This window comes from Mugil cephalus, chromosome 4 (genome assembly GCF_022458985.1).
Source record: "Mugil cephalus isolate CIBA_MC_2020 chromosome 4, CIBA_Mcephalus_1.1, whole genome shotgun sequence".
NCBI lineage: Eukaryota > Metazoa > Chordata > Actinopteri > Mugiliformes > Mugilidae > Mugil > Mugil cephalus.
This window is the reverse complement of record NC_061773.1, coordinates 13491726-13516936: the sequence shown is the minus strand read 5'-3', so window position 1 is coordinate 13516936 and position 25211 is coordinate 13491726. Positions and strand designations below refer to the sequence as shown.

The following is a 25211-nucleotide window of genomic DNA, read 5'->3' as shown; positions in this document are numbered from 1 at the left end:
GCAGGGATGTGGAAGTCACAGGAAGCCTAATGACCTTGTCATCTGCCTAAGGGACGTGTTGATTGACAGGCCTATCTTTCTGACAGCTGCCTCCCAGACTGCAGCAGCTAATGCAAAACAATGGCTCTTCATTGGAAGGGGAATTGTTTTGGTTGGAATAAGGAACATCTTGGAATATTTCTTAATCAGAAAATGGGATTTTTAGAATGTGAGGACGACGGGTTTCCTATATGAATGATTCACCACATATCATCACATAACAGGAAACCACCACGCTCTGTGTTCTGACCAGCCACAGAAAAATTACAGTTTGCCAGAGGTCGGCTCCTCTCGGCCAGATTGGTTACTACAGAAGGCCAAAGCGCTAGCTGTGCTCTAACCCAACCATACGTCACAAGCTATGTTTTCATTCCTCTCTGCAGCTGCAGATGTGAAGCCATATTCTGTGAGCTTAGAGCAAGACATTACTCGAGCGGCCTGTCAGCACAAACGAATCGCCAAGATAACAACTGTGTTTTTCAAGCAGCTCAACTGACAATCATGGCGATTTAAATACTACGTCGCAGCGCATTGTCAAGCATCTGGGCACGATGACTGTTTTGTCATGTCTACAGCTGCACACCACACATCATCATTAATGTGTCCAAGGCACAAGCTCAGGGGTCAAGAGGTCCAGCTGAGAGATGGCTTGAAATGATGACATCATTAGCTGAGTGCCGCTGGGCGGCGTGATGGCAGGCAGAGGGCATGCGGGGTGGCACCGCGGGGCGGAAGGACAAAAATAACACGAGTGTAAATTTCTGCCTCGTTCGCTGGTCGTTGGAGATACGCTAGGGTTCTCCATCTAGCACTTTTCTCTCGCGCCGCGTCTGCCGGTGGACACTCAGCGTGATCTCACCAAAGAAAGTCTGCCTTGTCCAAGAGAGGCGCTGACATCCAAGGTTAACATTGTTTGTGTTGGCATCTTCGTGAGATATGCGCTTCCGTTTCAAGTCCGTCCAAAAGACGATGAAATTAGACAGGGCGCTCTGCGTAGGGGCACTCAGACAGAATGCATAATTTCATTCAAAGGCACATTAACTTTGAGACAGCTAATGAAAGAGATGGAAACGCGGAGACAATTCCGATTGGTGCGAGTTGAATCGGGCGGCGATAGTTGCCAAGGAGATAAGTCCTGTGAGTGAGGTGTGACATGTGCGTCACAGATTTTTTTTTAAACATACTATTTCCCCATCTCCTCCTCCTCCTCCTCCTCCTCCTCCTCCACTCAGTGTATCTCCTTCCCTCCTGCCACGTCAGACATCGTGTTTCAGGATTCGGCACCCCCTCCTCTGACGCCGCCGCCGCCTCCCGCCATCACCGTGGATACGTAGGTAGGGGCCTCGCCTGTTTTCCTCTTTCCAAGATCACTGCCAAAGTCATGGCTTCACGTGTGATGAGGGTAGGGAAATATTTCTGTCACATCTCCCTCCCGTTCACAACTAGTCAGCAAGTGTAAGGATGTTCTGTCAGCACATGTCACTCTGAGAACACGTGTGCGCGCGCGCGCACACACACACACACACACAGACTGGAGGAGAGAGATGACATTTCAGCTTTGTGCAGCATTTCACCATTTCCCTAAATCACCCATGGTAGCCATAATTGGAGGTGAAGAGTGAATTCAGTGTGACATTTAGAGACGCCACAATTAATGTGGGTATTACAAGATTGCATATACTCTTAGTTGAGCTTTCCAAGAACAGACACATACACGCGTACATATACATGTATACGTATGGACAGTGGCATACATAAAAAAATACATGCACGTCCTCAATCACTGCTCTGTTCTGCAGTTACATAAGAAAGCATGTAAACTTATTTGACCTTGGCTGATGTGGAAACAAGCAGTGCAAAGCCACTTGCAAACATTGCCAATAAAATAAACAAGAGGCTGCCAAATCCTGCAATATTAAAACACCGTAAATTTAGGGTGTTTCAAACCGTCAATAACTCTAAACTAATATGGGATTCAATACATAAATCAAAAGGCATTCTCTGTGCACACTTAAATATACGAAGTATTCTACCAAAAAGTGATCAGGTCCATCACCTTCTCACCGACTCTAATATTGACTTCCTCTGCCTATCCGAGACATGGCTTCGTGAATCTTCGCCCTCAGCAATACTGTCTGTACCTGGTTATAAAATTTTCAGAAAAGACAGACAGGGTTCCAAGGGAGGAGGTGTTATGATTTATGCCAAGGACACCTTTAACTGCAATGAGATATATGTCACAGATGAAAATGGATTAGAAATTCTTGGACTAACTGTTTCCTTGTCACAGCAAATGTCTTTTATTCTTATAGTTATTTATAGGCCTCCTTCTTCAAATGTGGATTTTTTTGAAAAGTTGGAAATTTTATTGAAACAACTCAATCCTGCAAAAGAGGTGATAATAATGGGTGACTTAAATGTTAATTGGAAAGTTAACAAAGTTAGGAAAAATTTGAAAAAGGTTATGGATGATATGGATATGACTCAGGTAATTAATGGCCCTACAAGAATTACAAATTTCACGAGCACCCAGATTGATTTAACTTTTACTAATAGACCAGAAAGGATTTTGAAGTCATATAATATGCTCACAGGAATGTCTGATCACAATCTTATAATGATCACAAGAAAATTAAATAAAAAACGCTTCAAACCCTTGGCCGCCACTGAACTCTATAGGATACCAAAACAGGAACAACAAAACTTTCAAGACTCAATCAAAGAAGTAAACTGGGATGAATTGTTCACCGGCAAAAACTTGGATATGGATTGTTCTAATATGGCTAATAAAATACAACAAATAATTACACAATTTACACGGATAATTAAATTAAAAGCTAGAAAGAACGGCCTTCCCTGGTTAAACAGATCTATTCTTAAACTCATGAAAGAACGAGACAACTCTTTGAAGTTGTCACTCAAATTAGGGCACAACAGACACCAATTTGTTTCGTTGAGAAATAGGGTAGTGAAAGAAATAAGAAAGTCTAAAGCTGACTTTTTCATTACTGCCTTGAATAGTGCAAGGGGGAATTCTAAAATAACCTGGAATTATATTAAAAAAGTATTGGGTGATCCCCAAAAAAACAAAACAAAACTAATGCAAATTAAATTAAATGGAAATGTCTTGACAGAACCTCAAGTGATGGCTGATGCTTTCAACAACTACTTCATTGAGTCTGTGTCAGAAATTTCTGATAAGTTCACAGTAAAACAAAGGAGGGAATACCCTGTATCGTCTGCAACGCAGTCTTTAACCTTTACAAATATTACTGAGACTAAAGTTATTGATTTAATTCGATCACTCAAACCATCAAAAGCAAAGGATGTTTTTGGAATGGATTCGAACATGCTCAAAGATCTAGGTTCAGCTCTTGCCACTCCGATTGCCTCAATCATCAATCTTTCAGCTTCATCGGGTCAATTTCCAAAGGCCTGGAAATCTGCCATTGTTACCCCTGTCTTTAAATCTGGTGACCCAACATCTCTGCATAACTACCGCCCAATAAGCATTCTTCCAGCCATTTCCAAAATCGCAGAAAAATGGGTGTCACAGCAGATTGTCCATCATTTAAACAGCAGCTCCCCCTCTCTCCATGCCATGCAGTTTGGTTTCAGATCCAAGCATTCCACTGAGATGGCTACTTGCTTCCTTATTGAGAAAATAAAAAAATTTCTCGATAAGGGTGGAGTTGTAGGGGCGGTGTTTTTGGACCTCAGGAAAGCCTTTGATACAGTAAATCACTCTGTTCTTCTAACCAAACTCTCAAAATTTAACTTCTCTCAAAACGCTGTGGGATGGATTGAATCATATCTGCATGATCGAACACAATCTGTATCTGTTAACAACTGCATATCTGACTCTCTTAGGCTAACCTCTGGAGTCCCTCAGGGATCAATATTAGGCCCCCTTTTATTTAGTCTTTATATTAATGATTTGCCCACTGTCTGTCCAGAAGCTGAATGCGTAATGTATGCAGACGATACGGTTTTCTTTGTTCATGGTCACACCAAAGACATTGTTGCCGCTCAACTCATCAAAGCAATGTCCTGTGTTACAAGTTGGTTGCAGGAGTGCTGTCTACAGCTAAATGTTTCTAAAACTGTAGGCATGTATTTCACTAAAACAAACAAAGTATCACTTGACCTCGACATACATGTTAATGGAGAAAAAATACAAATTGTCAACCAATATAAATATCTTGGGATAACAATCGATTCTGAGCTTTCCTTTAAAGCCCATATTGGCAAATTGTGTAAAAAAATCAAGTTAAACCTCGTTAATTTTCGTGCAATTCGAAATGAAATGTCCACTGAAGCCGCAAAAATGTACTTGCATTCGATGATTTTCAGTCATTTCAACTACTGCCTAACTAGCTGGTCCCAGGCTGGTCAGAGCTCAAAAAAACCATTGGAAATCTTGTACAAACAAGCAATTAAAGTTATGGATAAAAAACCTAGGCACTATCATCACTGTGAAATTTTAAAAAAGTATAGTATTTTAAATTGGGACAGTCTTCACACATTTGCAGACCTAAAACTGACCTACAAAGTGCTCCATAAATTGGCTCCAGATCCTCTGGCAGAGTTCATCAGCCAAAGAAACAGCCTTGAGCGTGTCACTCGAGGCTCTGTCAGAGGTGACTGTTATATTCCTTTGCGCAGGAGCACTTTCAGTAAGTCGGCCTGGTCAGTAAGGAGTGCAAGTGTGTGGAACTCAATACCTGAGGAGATTAAACTGCTCACGACATACAAGGGCTTTACAAAAAAACTGAAAACGTGGCTTATCAACACCTATAGCTGCCAACACTAAAATATGTTGTGATGCTCTGATGTTTTGATGTTATGCTAAAATGTTGTGTTGTATTTTGATTGTTTTTTTTTTTTTTTTTTTTAATTATACAGTAAGTGTTGTTTATGTATCTGTATTATATTGTACATGTATTGTATGCTTATTGCCTTTTTTACATCAAGGCCAGGGGACTACAGATGAAAACTAGCCTTCTGGCTAATTCTGGCTTTTTTAACCATGGGTAATCATGTGTTCTATGAAATTGCACTGTCCCTTTCTTAAATAAACAGTAAACTTAGATGTCCATGGCAGCTCTTAATGAGAGGTCAGTCTTACCTTTACAATGACGGAGGTGATTAAATGCTTCGGTTGTGATGAATATGTTTATTGGTGATAGATTTAAAATTAGGATGACGTTTTTTTGTTTTTATATCAAACCGTCTGCAGCTGTGGATAATTTGATTAGATTCACCTATGCTATATATTGTAATGGTTGAATGGCCAGTATTGAATAATGTATTATATATGTATGATCAAGCCTGTTGGTTTGCTCGAGCTTTGTCATGTGTTTTCCTTAACTACAGCATGAGAACGTTCACTACATTAAGCATATTGTGTGTCTCCCTTGTGCGTCCAGAGAGTTATGACTCATCAGTGAATGGACATGGGCCTTGTCGGTGTCTTACTGTGTACGGCAACACAATGTTGTTAGTGGGGGCCTTTGGGTCCACATGACTGATCAGTTTGGGATCTAGTACTTTTGGAGGCCAGTTCAAAACATTGTGCTGATTTTCATTACATTTATTCCACCAGAAGAGAAATGACAGGATCAAATGTTTACATGATTGGTAGGAACTAATATTTTCTTACTGAATCACTTTTGAACTGAAGATTTACACCAGCTTCTCAATTTGATTGGAAGCAGCTCTAGTCTGTTCACATGGATGTGGTTATATGAGATGTTTTAGTTCTGACCTATATTCAGATTATTAGCAGTACACTAATGTTTATGTAAATGTAGCTTGTGATAAACATGTTAATTTTCCCACCTAGATATGAAAAAAACTGCGATGCTGTCAGATAAAACACACTGTGATTATCAATGCGCAAACATGCGGTGCGACGGAAAATGTCAAGACACACATTGCAGCAACAGGATGGCAAACAAAGGACACGAGACAGGAAGGGACGCAGCGGAGAGCCTCATTAGGAAGTCGGAGAGCTGCGCAGACCGAGACGCTGTACACGTCAAGGCCGCGGAAACATCCAGCCTCATGCTGCTCCATCCTCTAAAAGTCCTCATGAATTGAACTTCAATGAGGAAGGAACTCGGATCCAAGAGACAAACATCCCCATCAATTCTCCTCGAATCTAATGGATGTCTTAGAGGGAGCCACGGCGGGGAGTTCTGCAATCAGTCATGGCTCTGTCCTTCATCATTCACAACACCTACCTGCCTGGCAAATGTCAGCGTGTCAGAGCCTAACCTGACGCTGCAGTCCATGTGTGTCGGCTGCATGCGCGCGAGCTTGTGAGCGAGCAGAGGGCATTGAGACATCTGAGTGTGCGATGGATTGAAGAGGTGACGTGGAGGCAGCAGGACAGAGAGGGTAGACAGCACAGCTACCGTGAAACATCTCTCTGTGACTGTATTAGTCGAGGCAATTCAATCTATCATCCTCTTCAGCTGTCATTCTCCCCTGAAGAGTCTGATGGATAGGCCCGTTGCTGTTTATTCTGACTTCATGAAAGAAGCAGCCCTTGTTCAAAAACACTTTGGACAATTGTCTGTTCTATCCTTCATGGAGTTACAGGCTATCGGAGTTTTGGAAATCATATCAGACACAGGGCATTGAGGAAAATAACACTTGAGTCAGTACTGCTATGAAAGCAGACAGAGCTGACTGTGACTTATATGTAACCTTGACAACAGGTCTTTATAAAATAGTATATATTTGATTATTATTAGTTTCTGAATGTATTATACAGAATATAGTCTCTATCAGCTTGTCCCAGCTCTACATTGAGGCTCTATGTTTATATTGTGTGAAGTATTTCAAGAATGAAGACATGTTTTGCCTTGGGCTCAAAATTTCCTCAAAATGTAACCTATGACATATTTGGGATACACACTAAAATTTTGATGAAGGTTTATTGTCTCTGAATCCGGCAAACTGCTACAGCCTGATTCAACTACGCAAAGCAAGCATTTGAAATTTGTCAGGATAATTTTGATTGGCAGACTATCACCGCTGCTTGTTTACATAACTGTAAAGAACGTAATACGTTTTAAGAAACGGACATTCTTCCAAAATAATGTAAACAACTTGTTGAGGTATTACTTACTACTGAGTGTGGGGAAAAAAAAAAACGAAAAAGCAGGGGAAGCCCAGTCTGTTGTGATTGGTCAGCTCAAATGGCCTGAGCAGGCTAATTGTTTGAGCAAGTGCCAAAGGAGCAGAAAGCGCTGCTGGTGAGGGAGGGAGACAGGGGAAGGGCAAACACATTCGAGAAAGTTTTTAATTGGATGCAAAAAGCAGCACATGCGCCCAAGTGCGTGTTGAGTCATCACAATCTTTAAATCATTTTCTAGAAATGACTAAATACTTTTCTGACAATGCTGGGCCAGATATTGACGAATTTCAATCTGCAGCAAGGAGGCAGGAACCAATTACAATCCACACAGTCTGGAGAGCCCCGGATGAGCAGCTTAAAGTCAATTTAATCACGATGGACAAAAATACTGAACAAAATGCGCTGCCAAGGCAAGCGGATTCAATCCAAAAACACAGCTCACAAAGGAATCGGAGAAAACAGGCAGGAACAACTGGAAAACCGGCAGGTTAGTCAACGGACTATTTTGACAAGAAGAAAGATAGGGCTATATATATATATATATACACACACACACACACACACACACACACACGCGTGGGCTGATGATACAAAAAGACACTGGTGAAACCAATTAGGCGAGGAGCATGCAGACAAAAGTGTAATCAAGAGAAAACGGATTACAAAGAAAAACAGGAAACTCAACTGGACGACAAACGGTACCAAAACACAATATCATGACATGGACAGTGCAACAATGCTGCCTTGTACACTGTAAAAATACCTGCACATTGAATTTGAAAAAAACAAAAAAAAAAGAGGAGATATCAGTCATGATGCTGTCAGAGGATGAGCCATCGCAAAAGCTAGCCCACAATTTCTGAAACCGGTTGGACACTGCGCACATTCGACCACATGGAGAGGGAGGCGAGGCACTCTTTTCTAACTCAACGGACAAGCGAGCACCCTTGAAGGCATGAGACTTTGAAGGTGAGGAGAAAAGAGATCCCGTTGGTAAATGTCAACCTAGCAAGTAATGGGCTGCATGTCACGCTGCCGGGATTGGCAGACCGGCGACGTACATGAGCGCACGGACCGACCCCTTTCGCTGCATGTGTTTGCATGTGAGGACAAGGCCTAATGCTTTTAAGGGCACTCGCTCGTCGGTCCAGCGGTGCCTCCATGCGTGACATGCAGGAGGCGCGTCCTTAAAGGCAGCGATCGCCCAAAACATAGTAATCTTATATTCTCGGATGCTCTTATTATTCACTACCTCTCCTCCATGTGTAAGTGCTACACTGTAACGCTGCACGATGGTATGAATATAGCCACGGGAAAGATGTATTCAGCTCACACGTTATAGATATCAATTACCTCACAGAAATATATGGGGCCCTCTGGGCAGTCAGTAAATAACATCGTGCACACAGCCCTATAATATCATTCATCAGCAGTCATGAGCAGATGGGACGGTGTGACTGCCATGTTAATAATGTCTCTCAATCAATCATTTTTTGGGAAGTGTAATGATAACTGCTCATGTAATGTCACATGGGAGGAGATTAAAGGTGAGCTACGACCTTCTCTGGACTACGCGCGGCCCCGAGTAATCTGCTGGGAGGACACACCTCGCTGCGTTTTAAAATATTCCTTCAGCGTCTCCACCTGACCGGAGATCAGCGGAGAGAACGTATTACCTCGTCCGCGGCTGACATTTATCAGCCCGCGCTGACTGATGTCCCACATGCCTCTTGTTTCTCCTTGAAGCCCCAATTTCGGTTTCATTTTGCTTGTTGACAAATTTCATCAGTTTGGACATGACGAACGCTGGATGAGCTGCACAGTTGTCCATTTAAATCACTCAGGTGGAAATGTCTGCGCTCTCTCTGCTTCAACAAAATAGGGGGAAAATTGCAAGTTGTCTAGACAGGCAGAGACCTTGGAGGGGAGTTTGTCCTCTGGAGCATGAAATGGGTTGAACGGCTGCCAAACACTGCCTCCGTGTGGTCAAATGTATTAACTGTGCAGCCAACTGTCCACCGTTTTACCTCTTAAAGTTTCCACCTTGGTTTTCCCATTGAGTAGCTTCCAGGACTGGAAGTTAGGAGAGAAGTTTCAAAAAGCTCCTTTTTTCCTATTTCAAAAGTTTTAAATGTATCACATTTTTTTTAATTTTTTTTTTTACATTAAGTAAAATATTATACATCAGATTGACATATTCTGCGTGTTTAAGGCATCACTTACACCTACATACCTACCTACATACACCTTCATCCAGATTCAGTCTTGCATTTTTGAGAACTCTGTGACTTCTGCTAAAAACAAAGGATGGTGTTTTGTGATGTTTGGCTGCAGGCTATGGGTTATGGGTTAGCCTTAAAAAAAAAATTAAAAATAGGACACCGGTCTTCAGGTGGCAGGGTGTCCACAAACCAGACGGTTAGCAGTTTGAATGCTTGCCACTGTTGTGAGCAAATAGGTAGATGTGTCACTGTGACTGTAAAGAGCTTTTGAGTATCAGTTGGTAGAGAAGCGATATATAAAAAGATGTCTGCAAACGGCACAATAACAGTTGTTTCTAGATCACAGAAATGTTGTGCCGGGCTGTAATCACTGGCTTCACCGTGTGCCCTTTAGATCTTTGTTGAAATTCAAGCCACAAGAAAGACCTGGTCCCTCTCATGGTTTCGGAAAGGAACGTGAAAAATGTCACACAGCTGTTTTAGGAAGGTTGAAGTGCAGCTGCATCTTTGCTTTCCATGAACAACTTTCATTTCCAGATCCTGACGTGGGCTGAAATTGTAGGGGAATCCCCAGAATGTCTGGCTGGATGGACACTGGCTGCCGAACAATGGCAGCTTTGATTCCACTGGAAGTCGTGGTCATGCATGGATATACTTTTGACTCTTATTCAGTCTATCGTGTACTGACTGAGTCTCTAAACACGGAAACCACCGTACTGTGGGGACTTATAAAGATACAAGTTAAACTTTCATTATTTATTCACTAAAATGTATTTGTAAAGATTGTAAGATAAAATAAAAGGAGTGTTGTCTTTTTATTGACAAAGAGTTTCTTTCTATTGAACCACTGATTGTTGAAGACCTCTTTGGTCTTGTATATAGACCCCTTCACGGCCGGTGTCACAGCGCTGGCAAAACAAAGGGAAGCTTGAGGTGAACACTGTCATGTTCAACTGTGAAAATGTTGTATTTTTGGGGCCAAAACCGAAAAATCAGACACCAACTTGAAGTTTTATCACATACTAGCATCTGCCAGTCGTTAAAAGAAAGGATTTGAGTGAGACAAACTTCAACAAGTGCACAAGTGCGAGTTTAATCATTTTTCTGTGTGAGAGCGTGTGAATTTATTGAAATGTGTGCGTCTCATGCTCAATGCGTGAGATTTGAGAGTCCTGGTTATAGGAATCTAACAATTTGTATTCCTTCAACTTTTCTGGGTTCAATTAGGTATGTGTACATGTCTAGCCATTACATGGTAGGCAGTCCTGTCATCCAGTGAGTGATGGACAATTTTGACAAATAAGTTAATCATTGTTTAGGGGATACGTGTTACGTGTTTATGCTAATGCTAACTACTAGCTAACGCAAAACCAGGCGTGTGTTTCAGGGTGTCCAAGCAGAAATTGATTTACCACTTACTTCTTGTAATATCTTTGTTGGAGAGGCTTCCCTTGATAAAGACAAGCCAGACTTGGTCCCCTCTGTGTCCTACTTTGGTCAAATCGTCCATCCAGTGAGTGAGAGTGAAGGGGTAGGAGTCAACTTTTTAAAATAACACTCAGGGCCTCGGAGAGTGACTGTATTATTATATTCTATAACATGTGCATTTTCCTCATCCATTCTTGCCAAAACCGTCAGTTGAAATGTCTTAACTGGCATTTACAGGCTACAGTGCTATGTCTGAGATGTTTTGCCTCCAGCTGAGCCCCACCCCTCAAAAACATCACACTGTTTACAAACTGTGACGGTGTCTATAGCACATTACAACACTAGGGGGATCTCTGAACAAGCCACAAATGCAGTGACAAGAAACGCTGCTTCTATGAAGATAGAAATAAATAATTCAGATACTAGGGCTGGGAGTATCGATCTATATATCAATAGTATCAATACCAAGGCAGGTATCGGATCGATACTGGCGCGCTGAGATCGATACTTTCTCTTCTATGCATCCAGCAAATTATATGTCACAGAGTTCATGTGAGCGCAGCTTCTCTCTAAGTCGGTGCACGGCAAGAGCTTCTCCATCTCCACCTCGGAAGGGAAGACAACTACATTTATATTTATTATTACATTGTTGCTTTTGTTTACTTATTTTGCTCAACTGACTACTGTTACTGACTTTATTTTCCATTGTTGTTGACATCATCATATTTATATTTTTGTTTTTTCTTTTTCTTATTTTGCACTGACTTTTTTATATATATTTTTCTATTAATTAGTAGTATTGGCGATACTAGCCCAGTATTTACTTGGTATTGGATCGTTACCAAAATTCTCAGTATCTCCCAGCACTATTAGGTACATTTTATGCATATTTTCCAAAATCTGTTTTACAAAGCAATTAATACTGTTACCAAACTACACAAAAAAATCATAATTATCTGCCCCTTTAATACTAATTACATAAATACAGAAGGTTCTAATTTGCTTAATTCTTTTTTCATAAATCACAAAAAATATATCTTAACGTTCTCAGTGCGTTCTTGTTAGTAGATAAAATATTTTGTTAAATTCTCTTCATTTTTAAGCAATTTAAGTGTGTATACTTTGTCTACTTTGCCACGTCTTCTTCTGTACTAAAATACACACAAAACAGACACAGTGACTTTTAAAATAATTTCTGTCTGTCATCATCATCATCTGATCTAAATATACAACACTGGGAGATGTTCAGGTAATTATGTGATGGATTAAATTAAGTGTTTAAACTGTAACTTATGCAAATTCATACAAAAGGTGTATGTTCTCTTTTATATCATTTATACGTTTTATCTTACTGGAATGCATACAAAGATTCAGGAGTGTACGTAAGTATCTTCCTGTCACGCACAGTGCACCAGTTATACCCCATTTTAATCAGTGTGTTGATGGTGTGATTTTTTTCTTCTTCTTCAAATCATAACATATAAAATGTATTGGTGCAGCCTTTTGCATCTCTTAATAACCTGCCTAAGATTAAACTGCGATATATCATCACAGTTTCCATCGGTGTTTCTCACTGTTGATTACCAGTCTTCGTTTTCTAAACCACTGTTCCCGTGAATGAAAGTCGAGGACTGAGTCTGCAGTTTTTTTTTCTTTTTTTTTTCTCTAGCAGTTGATTTCACTCGCACATATTCAGCCACAGAGGAATGTGTAATCACTGAAATCAGCTGCTGGGGTGATTGGATGGAATGAAAACGACTGATGAACAATTGCACTGCCCTGCTCTGCGTTTTTTTGCTTCTTTCTTTTTATGTTTATTTTGGTGAAGCACATTTGATTGCATTTATGTGCAAAACATGCTTTATAAATAATCCTGTTATTGTTATTCTGACATTCAGGTCAGAGAGGATTATCAGTGTATTTCTAATGCTTGCAGTTGAACTGGACTTTATTTGGTTTAACTGAAAATCAATAGCCTTTGTTTATCTGGCAATGGTACAAAGCACAATGAGGCATGATGTGATTCTGATTCCCTGCCACTAGATGGGCCTCAAGATCTATTCTTTTAACAGCTTCTGAGAAAACGTGACCTTATTGACACTGGATTGTGATACACTACCAAAAAATAACTTTTTTTGAAATGATGTTTTTCTTTAGATAATCATTCCTTCAAATTATATGAAATACAACACAAATAACACCGACACACATGTCAAAATACGACACATAAGAGTGCGCGGTTTGCACGGCCGCATACAGTAGGTCAGACAGATGCCTTTCCATTTATTTTGAGCCACGTCTTCTCACGGAGTCGTGCCTCGGCGCTCTGCGTCCTGCTGGTGCTGGAGGCAGAGATGGAGCTCGGCCTGAAACCCAGGGAGCGTTTGAGCGAGCGGGGGATAGATATCCCCTTCGGTTCTCCTCGACACGATGTGGCATATGTGGGTTGTGTAACTCGAGTGGAAGGGAATTAAGAAGAGGTTCGGGGGATCTAAGAGCAGTCACAGAGAGTTCACATGTCTCTCTGTGTTGCCGTGAAAATGTTCAGTCCGCCATTTGATGTCGATGCGGCCCAAACAAATGCCATTGTGTCACTGCAAGTTTTTTGCTTTTTCGTTCGTTTATTTATTTATTTTGTGCAGCCATAGTTTACACACGGATATTCATATTAATCAGCATTTAAACTCACTTTCTGTGCAGTTAGCACTGTAGTCGGGACATGTTTTCTGTGTTTTTGAGTACAGAACTTGGCGTCTTCATCATTATTAGTACTAACAAAACTAGCACGTGTCCTTGAGTAACTACTTCTATTTAAACTTTGCCGACTAAACTAGACCTGTGTGCAACATGTATCGAACATGGCCTTTATTTATAACCGAGGTCCCTGCAAGGTCCACATTAACCTTTCAGTCTTATTTACACTACCTGCTGGGCTTAATACAGCGCAGCCAGAGTCCAGTTAAAGGTGGACGTAATTCTCCGCATACTGAGCCCAGATGTCCATATTTCTCAAACGCATTAATTCATCAATCCAGGCAAAGGTTCTTTTAGCAGCCTGTGCTGCATTAGCCACTGTCTCATAACTCTCTTAAAATCGGGCTCCCGGGGTCGCACTTTGAGCGTCTTGCCAATTAAGGGCACTCGTATGGTAAGCAGATCCATTCCCCCTATGCCGTGAGGAATCGCTATGTCTTATTTCATTCTGATTCCACTTTCCATCATGTTTTGGCCGCGGGACGTGATGGAAATGGCTCGAGACAGTTCTGACCCAATTGAACGTCGTTCCACACAAACTGAGTCGGTGAACTCTTCCTCACTCTCTCCGACTGCCCTTAATGTCGTGAGTGGCCACGTACAATGTCACCATTATGGTGAATTCGCGGTGACCGCCTGCCTCCATTCGCCGCAACACAGACAGGAGCAAACATGGAAAACGTGTACTGTAACTATGTCGTTTTTATCGTTGCGAGCCTGTAGATGCTATTACTACATCATACTACATAATTCTTTCTAATTAAAGTATTTGTTAAGGATTCTTGAGGGTTTCCAGGCTGTAAAAAATAATTAAAACCCTTAGTTAGTTATTAAGTTTCCTGACTCTTGGCTAGATGGTTTATTAGAAAGTGAAAAAAACAATCAAGCTAATAAAATTACTAATTTCTGCTTGGTTTGGCCCAGATTTCCATCCAGATGTTGTGCAGGGGCTGATTTTTAAAAGGGTAATTGGTTCACCACCGGTTATTGCAATTCCACTTCAAACAAAATTTTCATGATGTTGTATAATTGTTTTGAGAAAGTTGTTCCAGCTCAGTTTTGGTGTTTTTTTGGGTTTGATTTGTTGTTTATATACATACATACAAAAGTGGATTAAAATGTTTCCAGATTGTGTGGAATTTTTGTAATAGACAGAAAAAGAAACTGATTTATTAATGTCCCTTGTAAAATTCAAGTGGCATTTTAAATCTGTCTTTCTATAATTGCACACTATAACTGAGCAATCTTTTAAAAATAAAATCATGAAATTATCTTAAGCATGTGATTTTTGCTCGTATGTAATACATGAATTTAAAATAACCTACATAACCTATCTGCCATATTATTTTATTCTCCAAATGTGTCTCAGCAGAAGCTGATCCAACTCGGATATTCCACAAATATCAATCTAAATTACTCTATATAAGAAGTTTTACAACAAAAGAAAACCACCTATTTCCACTGCGTTCAGTTTGAAGAGTACTTAAATGCAGAGCAGAGCAGGCTGGATGGCGAAACAAAAAGCAAGCATTACTTGCAAAAGCTAGTACAAGATACAGAAACCAAGCTGGCAAACAAATACAGAGAATGAGCTGAGGCAGAAACCAGGAAAAGGTCCAAAAGTACAAGCCAAACCTACTTCTTTAAACAAGGAGCAGATGAGAGAGGAAGAAAAGAAAACAGGAGCAAGCAAAAGTCATACACGAGGAAATGTAGCTTTTGTAGACTTGATGGCAAAAGAGAGGTGAACAGCTACGGGAAACTGGTGACCAGAAGTAAATCAAACTTAGACACATCGAGTTAAGTAATTCCAAAATAACAGAAAACAATTAACAAGTTCACACCAAACTAAAAATGTGGGAAAAAAAACGGTGTCCCTTTTCATATGTCAACAGAAAGATCATGATCACGATGCGTTTGTCACAGTTTTTGTCAATCGTGAACCAGAATGAGGCATCGAATAATTCGGACACGTTGCTGTAGCTGTGAATTATGGGCCGCGAGCCCACAGGCACTTCTACCAATCCTACTTAACCCCACTCAACCATCACTCAGGCTACAACAAAACAGCTTTGTCCGTCCGCCCACAACTCGCACACATTTCATGTTCCTACATTAAAAGATGAATGTAAGGTTCTCCCCGGTAGCTGCAAACACACAGTCAGTCACATAACACCCTGTAATCTCCCTCACACTCTCCTTTCCTGCTAACAGATGATCCTCACACGAAAAGCCTCTCTCGGTTTGTTCCCCGTGCTCAACGCTGCCGGCCCTGAGTTATCAAGGTGCAAGAAAGATGGGGGTGGAGGGGGGCTTACGGGTGGTCGAGGGTACAGCAGTAGAAAGGGTTCTGGCGTACCAGCGGGATCCCCCCCTCCGCTGAACTCCCGAACCCCTCCTCTCCGGCTCATGGGGTGAACCTTTTAACACACGCGCCATTCTCAGCCGGGTCAGGCCGGGGTCTCCAGCCTTTTCACGCGTCGGCCGCTAATGAGGTTTCAAAATCTCCGAGGAAGGTGAAGGAAGCCTGACCTACACTCAAGAAACTGAGCCGCGGAGACGTGGAGGCAGCACTCTCGGTCAAATCAATCCTGACACAAAACCACAGAACAATGTGCAGTAGTCTGGCTCTGGGGATACACTGAAAGAAGTGATGCTAGCTTAAATGTTTAATTTGACCTCAAAAATGATCTCTGGATTTGCAGCTGCTGTTGGTTTATGATGTGTACGCCGCGCGCCATTTAAGGACATGAAAGCGTTTACCAAATTTGTAGCCATGCTTTTGCCATTACTCGCAGGAATTTGTATTGTTTCTTGAGGTCGTTTTGCGAGTCTCAATGTGAGCTCACAGAAATGAACAGCATGTAAGAGTTACAATAATCACAAGCCAGTACGATTTTTCTCAATCCAAAATCCCCATGAAAAAAAAAAAACTAGAATAAACTAGAAGCCAGAACTCTGGCCTGCAAAGGCAGACAGTAATACCTGCAGAAAAACTTCAGAAAACTATTGAAAACTGGCTGGTAAAGTGTACTGAAGATTTCAAGGTTGTCCTTTCATCCATATACCGTAGGAAAAAATAGTCTGATTTCACTCAGCAAAAGATCCTTGCAACATAACAAGAATAATCCAATTGACTTACTTTGCCTTTAGAGAAATGTCAAGGACTGTAAGGAGAAGCTACAATATATACTGCAATGTTCTATAATATCTGACAACTATATGCATTCTGGCAGCTTTGTATCCATTTTAACTAGTTTTAAAAAATGTTATTTGCAGCTCATGACAATGATAATTAAATAAAATAAATGAATATGTGCAATAAAAGTAATAAATCCAAATATGTAAAACAAAGATATCGTAGCTATATTAATTAGCCTGCATACATCCCAGCCAAAAACATTGACAGCTAAACGTGACCTTGAAATGACTAATTTAGTCACAGAGATGAGAAACTGACAATCTGATTTAGATATTATTATAATGTGAAAACAAGCTAGTTTTGACTTTAGTTCATGCTAATTGGCAGCTAGCTTGAACGTGACGTGAACTAGCTTGCCAAGCTAATGGGTTTCAGAGCGTATTGATTTGTCTTTCAGTAGCTAGCTACATTATTTCACTTATTTCTGCCACTCACAAATTGTAGAGTAACACACCTTTCCTGCAGAAGAACTTGCTCCCATTTTGTCTCTCCTCTCTCTTTCCCTTTGTTAAAATCCGACTTCCCTTTGTTACTGGACAGCATTGTGACTGAAGTAGCCATAGTAATAACTTACTATGTCTATGGATCTAACTAACTCCGAACAGCTCGCTGCGCAATGTGGCAACTGATGCGCTAAGGCAAGAACAAACCATTTAATGCAGAATCACGGGGGTGGTTTGTCAATGTTATTTGCTTATTTATTTATTTATTTTTTTAACTTTGTTATTTACCTATCCTATCCTCTGGGGCCACTGGCCGCCAGGGGGGCGTAGAATTGTCCTAACTTTCCCCCCTATAGGACGTCACTCATACGGCAGCACTAGTGTGTACCATATATAGTCAATGGGGTGTACAAACCATTGGCACACACGCGCACATACGTACACGCGTCACACTAATCCAATGACAGGGTAACTTAAGGTTGGAAATGCAAATGCATAACAAAAGAAATTAGGCTACTATTTTACTTATACAGTACAAAAAAATCCAGTATACTAACTTAAAATTCACTTGATTAATTTCGGAAAATATCAGCAAAACCATCCTAACCCGTGAACTCCACAAGATAGGCCGTTCTTGGACTCTTCTCAACAACACACAGCAAGCACAGTCCTATTTGACGGCACCAATAGAAAAAAAAGTCTGTGGTTTACAGCACATCTTGTAGCAGCCAGTGTTTACACAAACTTGCATGCTTTGATGGTGGCTAAGCATTAGCTAGTTGCTTTTGCAAAAAAAGTATTAATTAGCTAATGCTAGCTGTCAGTTTGTCCTTTTGCCACTGACTGATCCTCTTTCTTGCTGCATGGCCTCTCAGTTAATGGTTAGAATTAAGTCTCTTGGTTTAAGGCTTGTTAACCAGCTTGTCAGGATCGCTGGCTGCTCATTAAATACAGTAGCATATCATCACCCCATGCTCATATGACCTTTGAATTTCCATTACACATATTACACATAATGGGAAGTCTATCGGTCCATTATTCCTTTTACTTTCTTTTAATTTACAAATGGAACTGCTGTATCTTGGCGTAGCTGTGGCTAAAAACCATGCAGCAGAGTAAGACACATGGCAAAAGGCAGATTCTTTATATTTTGCATGTTACTAATAATATTTTTTATTTTTCCTTAAAGTGTGCCACTGATAAAAGAAATTACAGTCAGCAGTATTTGTATAAAATGTTAAAATAAGATTTAAATGAGCTGTAATGCAATGCAGTTTTGGCTCAATGTCTGTGTCAGTTTGCTTAGCACTAAACACGAGCCATGGTAATGTTCTGATCATGTTTGTGACGCTTCAGATTATAGGTGACTGTTATAAAACGCACTGCACTCCAAATTACATTGTAAAAGAAGTTTGAAATTAACAAATAAACTACTAATAACTTTTATTTTTATAACAGATTCTTATTTTTTTATTGAGGAGAGTCAAGTTGGGCTTTCCATTTTTAGAAAATAAACCAATGACAATATTACAAATAATGAAATTGTTACATCATTCACAGGGTTACAGTCAATATACATTTATACAGAAATACAGGATCGCCCACATCAGTCACAGTGGTCTGAACCGGCACTGGTCTATAATGTGGGCTTTAATAGACCAGGGGAACACATGGAGATCCCCTGCCTGCGCTAACCAACAGCTAGAGTGGTAGTGGTGTAGAAGGAGGGCGGGGTGGGGGTTGGGAGGGGGGGCAACAGAGGGGAACACAGGATCGTAAAGGGGAACACAAGTGGCAGGATGCCGTAGTGGTACTAAAGTTCGTCCAACAGACCGAAAGAACACTGTTCACTGTTCTGAGCAGCAGCCTGCGTTTGTCCATCAGCGGCACGCTGACGCGAACAATGGAGCTCTGCCTTCTGCAGCATTCACAGACCATCTGACCCTAAAAAAAAAAAAAAAAAAATGCAACTCCAGCTACATTTGACCACCGCAGCAGTAGAGGGCGCTCCGGTGCTTCATGCTGCAGCCATCGAATAGGAGCCATTTTCTTTCTGCCACAACAGGAGGCAGGCTTCATGCTCTGGCCATACTGCAGTCAGTTAGACGGTGTTCAAATGCAGCCCAGTGGGTACAGCCTGGGCACCGCTCGTGTTTATGCACACTATCATGTAACTGTAACACTGAGACTTAACGGTTTTCCTCCGTCCTTCAAATATTGGCACATGGTGAGGGCAGGGCTGAGTGGTTCGCTTCACAGATGTAAAAGGAGAAAGTACAATATTTTTTCCTGAAACTTGCAGTTGGCAGAAACCATCACTGGCGTCACAACCTACTTTCATTTCCAGAGGAAAACTGTAAAAGTTTTTTTTTTTTTCTTTTCTTACTCCAACAGGGGAAGTTGGAGTCTGCATGTGAAGATGGCATATTTCTGCTGTAAAAATTCACAGGAAAACTACATCTGGGAAGTTAAATAATACCTACTGTTTGTGGAAAGCGAATAGTAGAAAACTGCTGATTTCAAGGGAAAACAAGCGAGTGAAAGGAAGGAAAAGAACACATATAACTGTCTGTATATACAAATCTTTTCCGAGTGATTGAATACTCTGATGTACCACCTACAATTCTGAACTGTTAAGTCCATTTACAGGAAACGGACATTAATTTCACTTAAATAAAAATATTCAGTTAGATTTAAGACACAATAAAAGAATAGTGAGTGGCGATTCTTTTTTTTGAAATAGGTCCAACATAAAACCGTACCGGATTGAACTCACTTTTTCAAGTTTTGAAGTTGAGGCTCCACTGATCATTGCTCAACTCGAACTCTTTATGCCGCCAGAATCACAAGATAAATACTTAATGCTATGCTTCCAGACACGTTTCAAAGAAGTTCTTTTTAACTTCTTCAGATGAAATAAAAAACAAGAAACCCATCCTTCAGAAAGATCTGCACAAAAAAGCATCCCCTTGGCTGCAAGAAGTGTGCAACAGAGAATCGACTGCTTCTCTATTCAGTGCTAGCAACGAGTATGTCTGCCCACCCTGTTTAAGGTAGTTCCTTGAGGCAGACGTCAAGGATAATTGCTTGATTAATACCTCAAAGTCTTGGCAGTACCCGTGGACAAGCATTTGAATGGGCTTTAATGGGACTGGAGCGTAAACCTCACCAGACTTGTGTGTGCTCAAGATTAATTTCTTGAACACTAAGTGTTTTTCCTGACGACGGAATATTTGCTGTACCATGAGAAGACGCACAGCCGCACTAAATAAAACTGATGAGCTGTTAAGTCTTGAGAAATGGAAAGGGAAGATAATCTAAAGCTCCTTTCTTAACTAAAAAGCAAACTGCACGTTGGCATCGTGGCATTTAGGTCACAGCACCACATCTGCGCTGTGATTTAACAGCTCCCGATTCTCCTCCTCTGGTTTCCTGCGTTATGAAAAGCTTCCAGGGCAATATTTGTTCTGATGTGTTGTACAGCAGATGAGAATAACCAAGCAGATGATTGTGGAGAGGGAAAAAGGCTGAGAAATCCCTCAAATCTTGGCCTTAAGCTTTCTGGACAGCCAGGGTTAATGAAAGGTAGGATGAGAGTCGTGCGGAAACGGTTCTCACAGGGGCCTTGGTTGTAAAGCTGTCTAAAGAGGAAAAAAAAAAAAAAAAAGATGAGGATGAAGCCAACATGGAAGCATTGTCCAGTCCAGAGGAATTTTAGCATATACTCAGCTGCACGCATCCTCACAAGACGAGACGCAACTGCCCCACAGATGATTTTCAGTTCGCCCGCCGCTGTTGATGTTTTTAAACACGCCGAGACAAAACGGGACAACTGGCGAAAGCCGCATATGCGGAGATCAGTGGAAGCGGCCGACAGGTGGCCCGACAGGCGTGTATGTGATCAAAAGGACAGAGAGGGAATCGGTGCCTGGACAGAGCGGCTGTGATAGGGGTGCGTCTGCCCTGCTGTGCCCAGACACATCTGACCGATGGCTCACAGCTGGACATCCATGTCTGGCTGTCATGTCACAGAGCGAAGCCCAGTGGGAGCCCCGCGCTGTGGAAATCATTTACTGGCTGCGTACATAAACCCCCTAACTGATTCTCCATCACTGCATTGCCACAAACTCCAGCTTTCCCCTCATAACAGGTTACTGACAACAACACAAACGATGATTGACAGCTCTGTAGTCGTGAGACAGTACTGTTCACAGGAAACCATACGATAAATGCATATACGGTCTACAAAATGAAACCCAGAGAAATGCAGTTTAACTGCACGCTCCTGTGCACCAACGTGATTCATGAAAAATAAATTCAAAGCATCGATGGAAGATCCAGAGTGTTTGCTGGAGTCAGGCAGTAGACTCAGTGCAGAAAAAAAAAATAAAATCTAAAAGTAAAAACAATAATAACAGTTCATTAATATCCATACAGAAATTGCAATAATACAACACATTGCTTTTTTTTGTTTGTTTGTTTGTTTTTCACCCAACGAACGTCTGATTGTAAAGTCTATTCATGTCTGCGTGTGTGTGTGCGTAAATGCAACTTTAAACATAAGAAGGTGTTTTCAAAAGGAAAACTGGAAGAAGAACGCTGAGTATAATGCAGCCACATTATACTCCGTAAAGTGTGTCAAATCCAAGCTCTTACCAAACAGAGTTCTAGTAATTTCAGCAAATCAAAGCACTGTGAAATTAACCACTCACTCAGCATGCTATCAAACGCGAGTCCTGACGCTTCAGGAGCTTCTTTGCACGTACGCACAGACGGCACTGGAGATGAACAACATGAGGGAGGATGCTATAACGGGGCGTACTGGATGTATGCAAACAGTAGAACCTGTTTCTTTCTGCGTGAATCTATGTAGAAAGTCAGTTTGCTGCCCTTTTTTCTTTTCTTTTTTTTTTACACAAGCTGTTTTTTCACAAATTAAAAAAGGAAACTGATGATGACAACAACTTAAGTCCTCCCTGCAGTCTGCTCGTCTGCTCTCATGACTGTCTCTGAGTCTTCATGTTATGGCAGGTCAAGTGCATCTGATATGTACAGTACAAGATCATGACTGGGGTGCGAAGGAGAAGAGTTCTATTTGGCAGGCTGTGAATATTTCACCGTGAAAGAAACAAAAATTGTCTCTAGCGAGAGGAAGCATGGTGAGAGGAAATCTTCTTCACAAAACTGTCACACAATATAGAAAATTACTTGCAATGAGGTTGGTTTTTTTTTGTTTTTTTTTTTCCTTTTTCTTGAGTGTTGGTTTTCTCGGTGTGAATTGTCCGTCTGATTGAATGACATCAGTCTATGCCAAGAGCTGTCCATGTTTTTATGTTTTATTTTGTTTCCTGGGGAAACAGCCGGGCGTGCACGTCGGGTCCCACAGTCTCCTCTACAGTTTGCCTTTTCAGAAGGCCACAGAGAAATCTGGGTTTCCACACGGTGTCCAAAATTAAAAACAAAGACAATATCCACACCTCACTGAGGACGGTCTCCTCAACTCTTCCTGGTTTGTTTGTTGTTTTTTTTCTTGTCTTTTTTTGTTGTTGTCGTTTTGTTTTGTTTTTTTTGCCCTTTTAAAGGGTAGCTTTCCTATTCAGTTCATCTAATGTACAACCTTATATCATCTATAAATTTAGATAAAATCCTTGCCTTTTTCAGTTTTTCTTCCTTTTTCTTTAAAAAATTCTTTACAAAATTATCAGCACAAACAAACCAAAAGAAAAAAAAAATCATAAATGTTCAACATCAAATGAAAATTGGTGGAAGATTGAGAGAAAAAAAAAACGTGTCGCTGGTCACTTCTAACCTCCCGTACTTCTGGCTCTAAGGGTGGGTTTCGCCGCGGGCCGTCTGAAGCCTCATCACATGGACTTTTGTTTTCACATCTCTCCACAGCTAATCCCAAGGATGGAGTCAGGGAGAAGGGATAAGAGGAGGAGAGAGGGAAGTGGAGAGGGGACCGGAGGGGGATGAATGGTAGTCTGGTGGGAAGACCAGAAACACTGTCACGCGAAAAAAAAAAAAGAAAAGAAAAAAAAAACAGAATCCACTCGATCCTCCGCGCCCAGAGCCCTGCATCCCAGCCGCCTTTGTATTCCCTCTGCACCACCCGGGAAGGTCAGACCTCCACTGACTGGATCTGGTTCATCTGTGCCCGCATCATCTGGACGCTGTTGAGGATCTTCTTTTGATGGCCTGCTAACGTCACACCAACCCTCAGGATGTCACTGTGAGCACAGACAGAAGCAGATGTCAGGCCGATGTTACTAAAGGCCATAAGCAGTCTTTCAGGATTCATCTATCCGTCTGTCTTTATATCCGCCCTGCTGTTTGTGTGCATGTATCTATCTGAAGGTGACTGGTAATAGCCAAAAAGTCCCAATAAGGGACATAATTCTGCGTATGACAACATAATATGACATGACAGCATGACAAGAGGAAAGACAGAAAGTTGAGATGACAGTAGTGGAGGCATGAAACCCTGCCATTCTGTCTAGAAACAGTTCTGTGTTTGCACATTTTTGAGGGCAGAAAGCTTCTAATCACACACACACACACACACACACACACACACACACACAAAAAAAAGTTTGAAAGTCCGTTTATCTGTGACTGAAACTTCCTGGCTGATGTGGTAAACCCCGCCCGACTCACGCCACTAAAACAAACGCTCGGAAAGACAAATTCACAACATCTCTTTCACTCACGTCTAGCATAGACACAACATTCGCCGCGGAGGTCAGATAAACAGTTCCACATTGTATCAAGGAAGTGGCATCAGCCCCAAACATCCTTTGCTCACCGTTTGTTGAAGAGTTTCTTATCCAGCAAACAATGAAAATCCTCTATCTTTATGGCGAATCTCAACAATAATCACACTTTTTGGATTACACATCTGTTTTGTTCCAGTGCATCTCTGCGGGCTTCTGCGTGGGCTGTGATACTGTTACACTTTGACAGGAAATGATGTTTTATCTCTTTCTCTACAAGTGGCGTTCTCAATGTGATTCTATTTTATACGTCAAGAGGATAAATTTTCCAGGATTTCAGCTAACCAGACCCATATTCTAACGTTTCCTCTCTGTCTTTTAAAGCGAGGTCAAAGAGAGGCCTGGTGAACACATGGCAGAGAATAAAGGGCACCGTTAAACCTTCGAGCTATTGTGCCTACTTGCAGCTACAACATTACGATCTGCTAATTACATGCAGGGCTGGCGTCTTTTATAATGGGCCAGAGGCAGAGTCTGGTGCTCGCAGGGCTATAATGCGAGACCGAGCAAACCCACTTTTTGTGATTGCTTTCTCTCTGCTTATCAAACACAGAGCACGGGGAGTCATCAGCACTTACTCCATGGTCATCTGAGACACCACATCAAATGTAGTAAAGTCAAAGTTGGCGAAGTTGTCTTTATACTGGCCCATCTTGATGGCGTCCAGCCACTCATCCACAGTGCTGAAGCTGGAGAAGTCTGGGATGCTGCGGTCCAGCAGAGGGAGGTGAACACTGAGGGGAGACACAAGCGGGAGCCATTAAGAATAATGATAATACAAAGTGGCAGGGTTGACATCATCACAGTCCAGACCACCTGTGCATTGAACAAACATGAAATTATTACATTACATTTTCAAGATGCTGGAGAGAACATAAGAGAATCCCACTGGCCTCATCCATGAACCAATATTTTCCAAACCAATTCCTCATAAAGGGTATTTTCCAAATGAAGTGATAGGCTTCAGGGAGCCAACATGTTCACTGACTGTCTGCGGAAAATCTGGCCTTTGGTCCTGCACTCCACCACAAATTAAAGTACAGATGGGAATAATGGAAATCAGCAGAACCCCGGCTCTCAAAGGAAACTAACACCCAGAGCAGAAAGACTTGAAAATGTTTTGTTTTGAAAATTGCACAACTGCTTCAGTCCGGGATTTGCCCGAAGCCTTCGTGGGAAGGATCTGATCTATCAAACCAAAAG

The 25211-nt window shown here is 41.4% G+C and overlaps 1 protein-coding gene across 4 annotated transcripts in view; it reads right to left on the bottom strand.

Moving 5' to 3' along the window:
• Nucleotides 1-18661: 18661 nt before the first annotated feature.
• ephb2b (eph receptor B2b) overlaps nt 18662-25211 on the bottom strand; it is a 117864-nt gene continuing 111314 nt past the window's right edge. For all 4 annotated transcript variants that reach the window (XM_047582814.1, XM_047582816.1, XM_047582815.1 and 1 more), the window contains exons 15-16: nt 24587-24742; nt 18662-23465 (exon numbers count right to left, since the gene is read on the bottom strand). In XM_047582814.1, the coding sequence (XP_047438770.1) occupies nt 23357-23465; nt 24587-24742 (265 nt within the window). In that variant the 3' untranslated portion in view covers nt 18662-23356. The remainder of the gene's footprint in view (nt 23466-24586; nt 24743-25211) is intronic.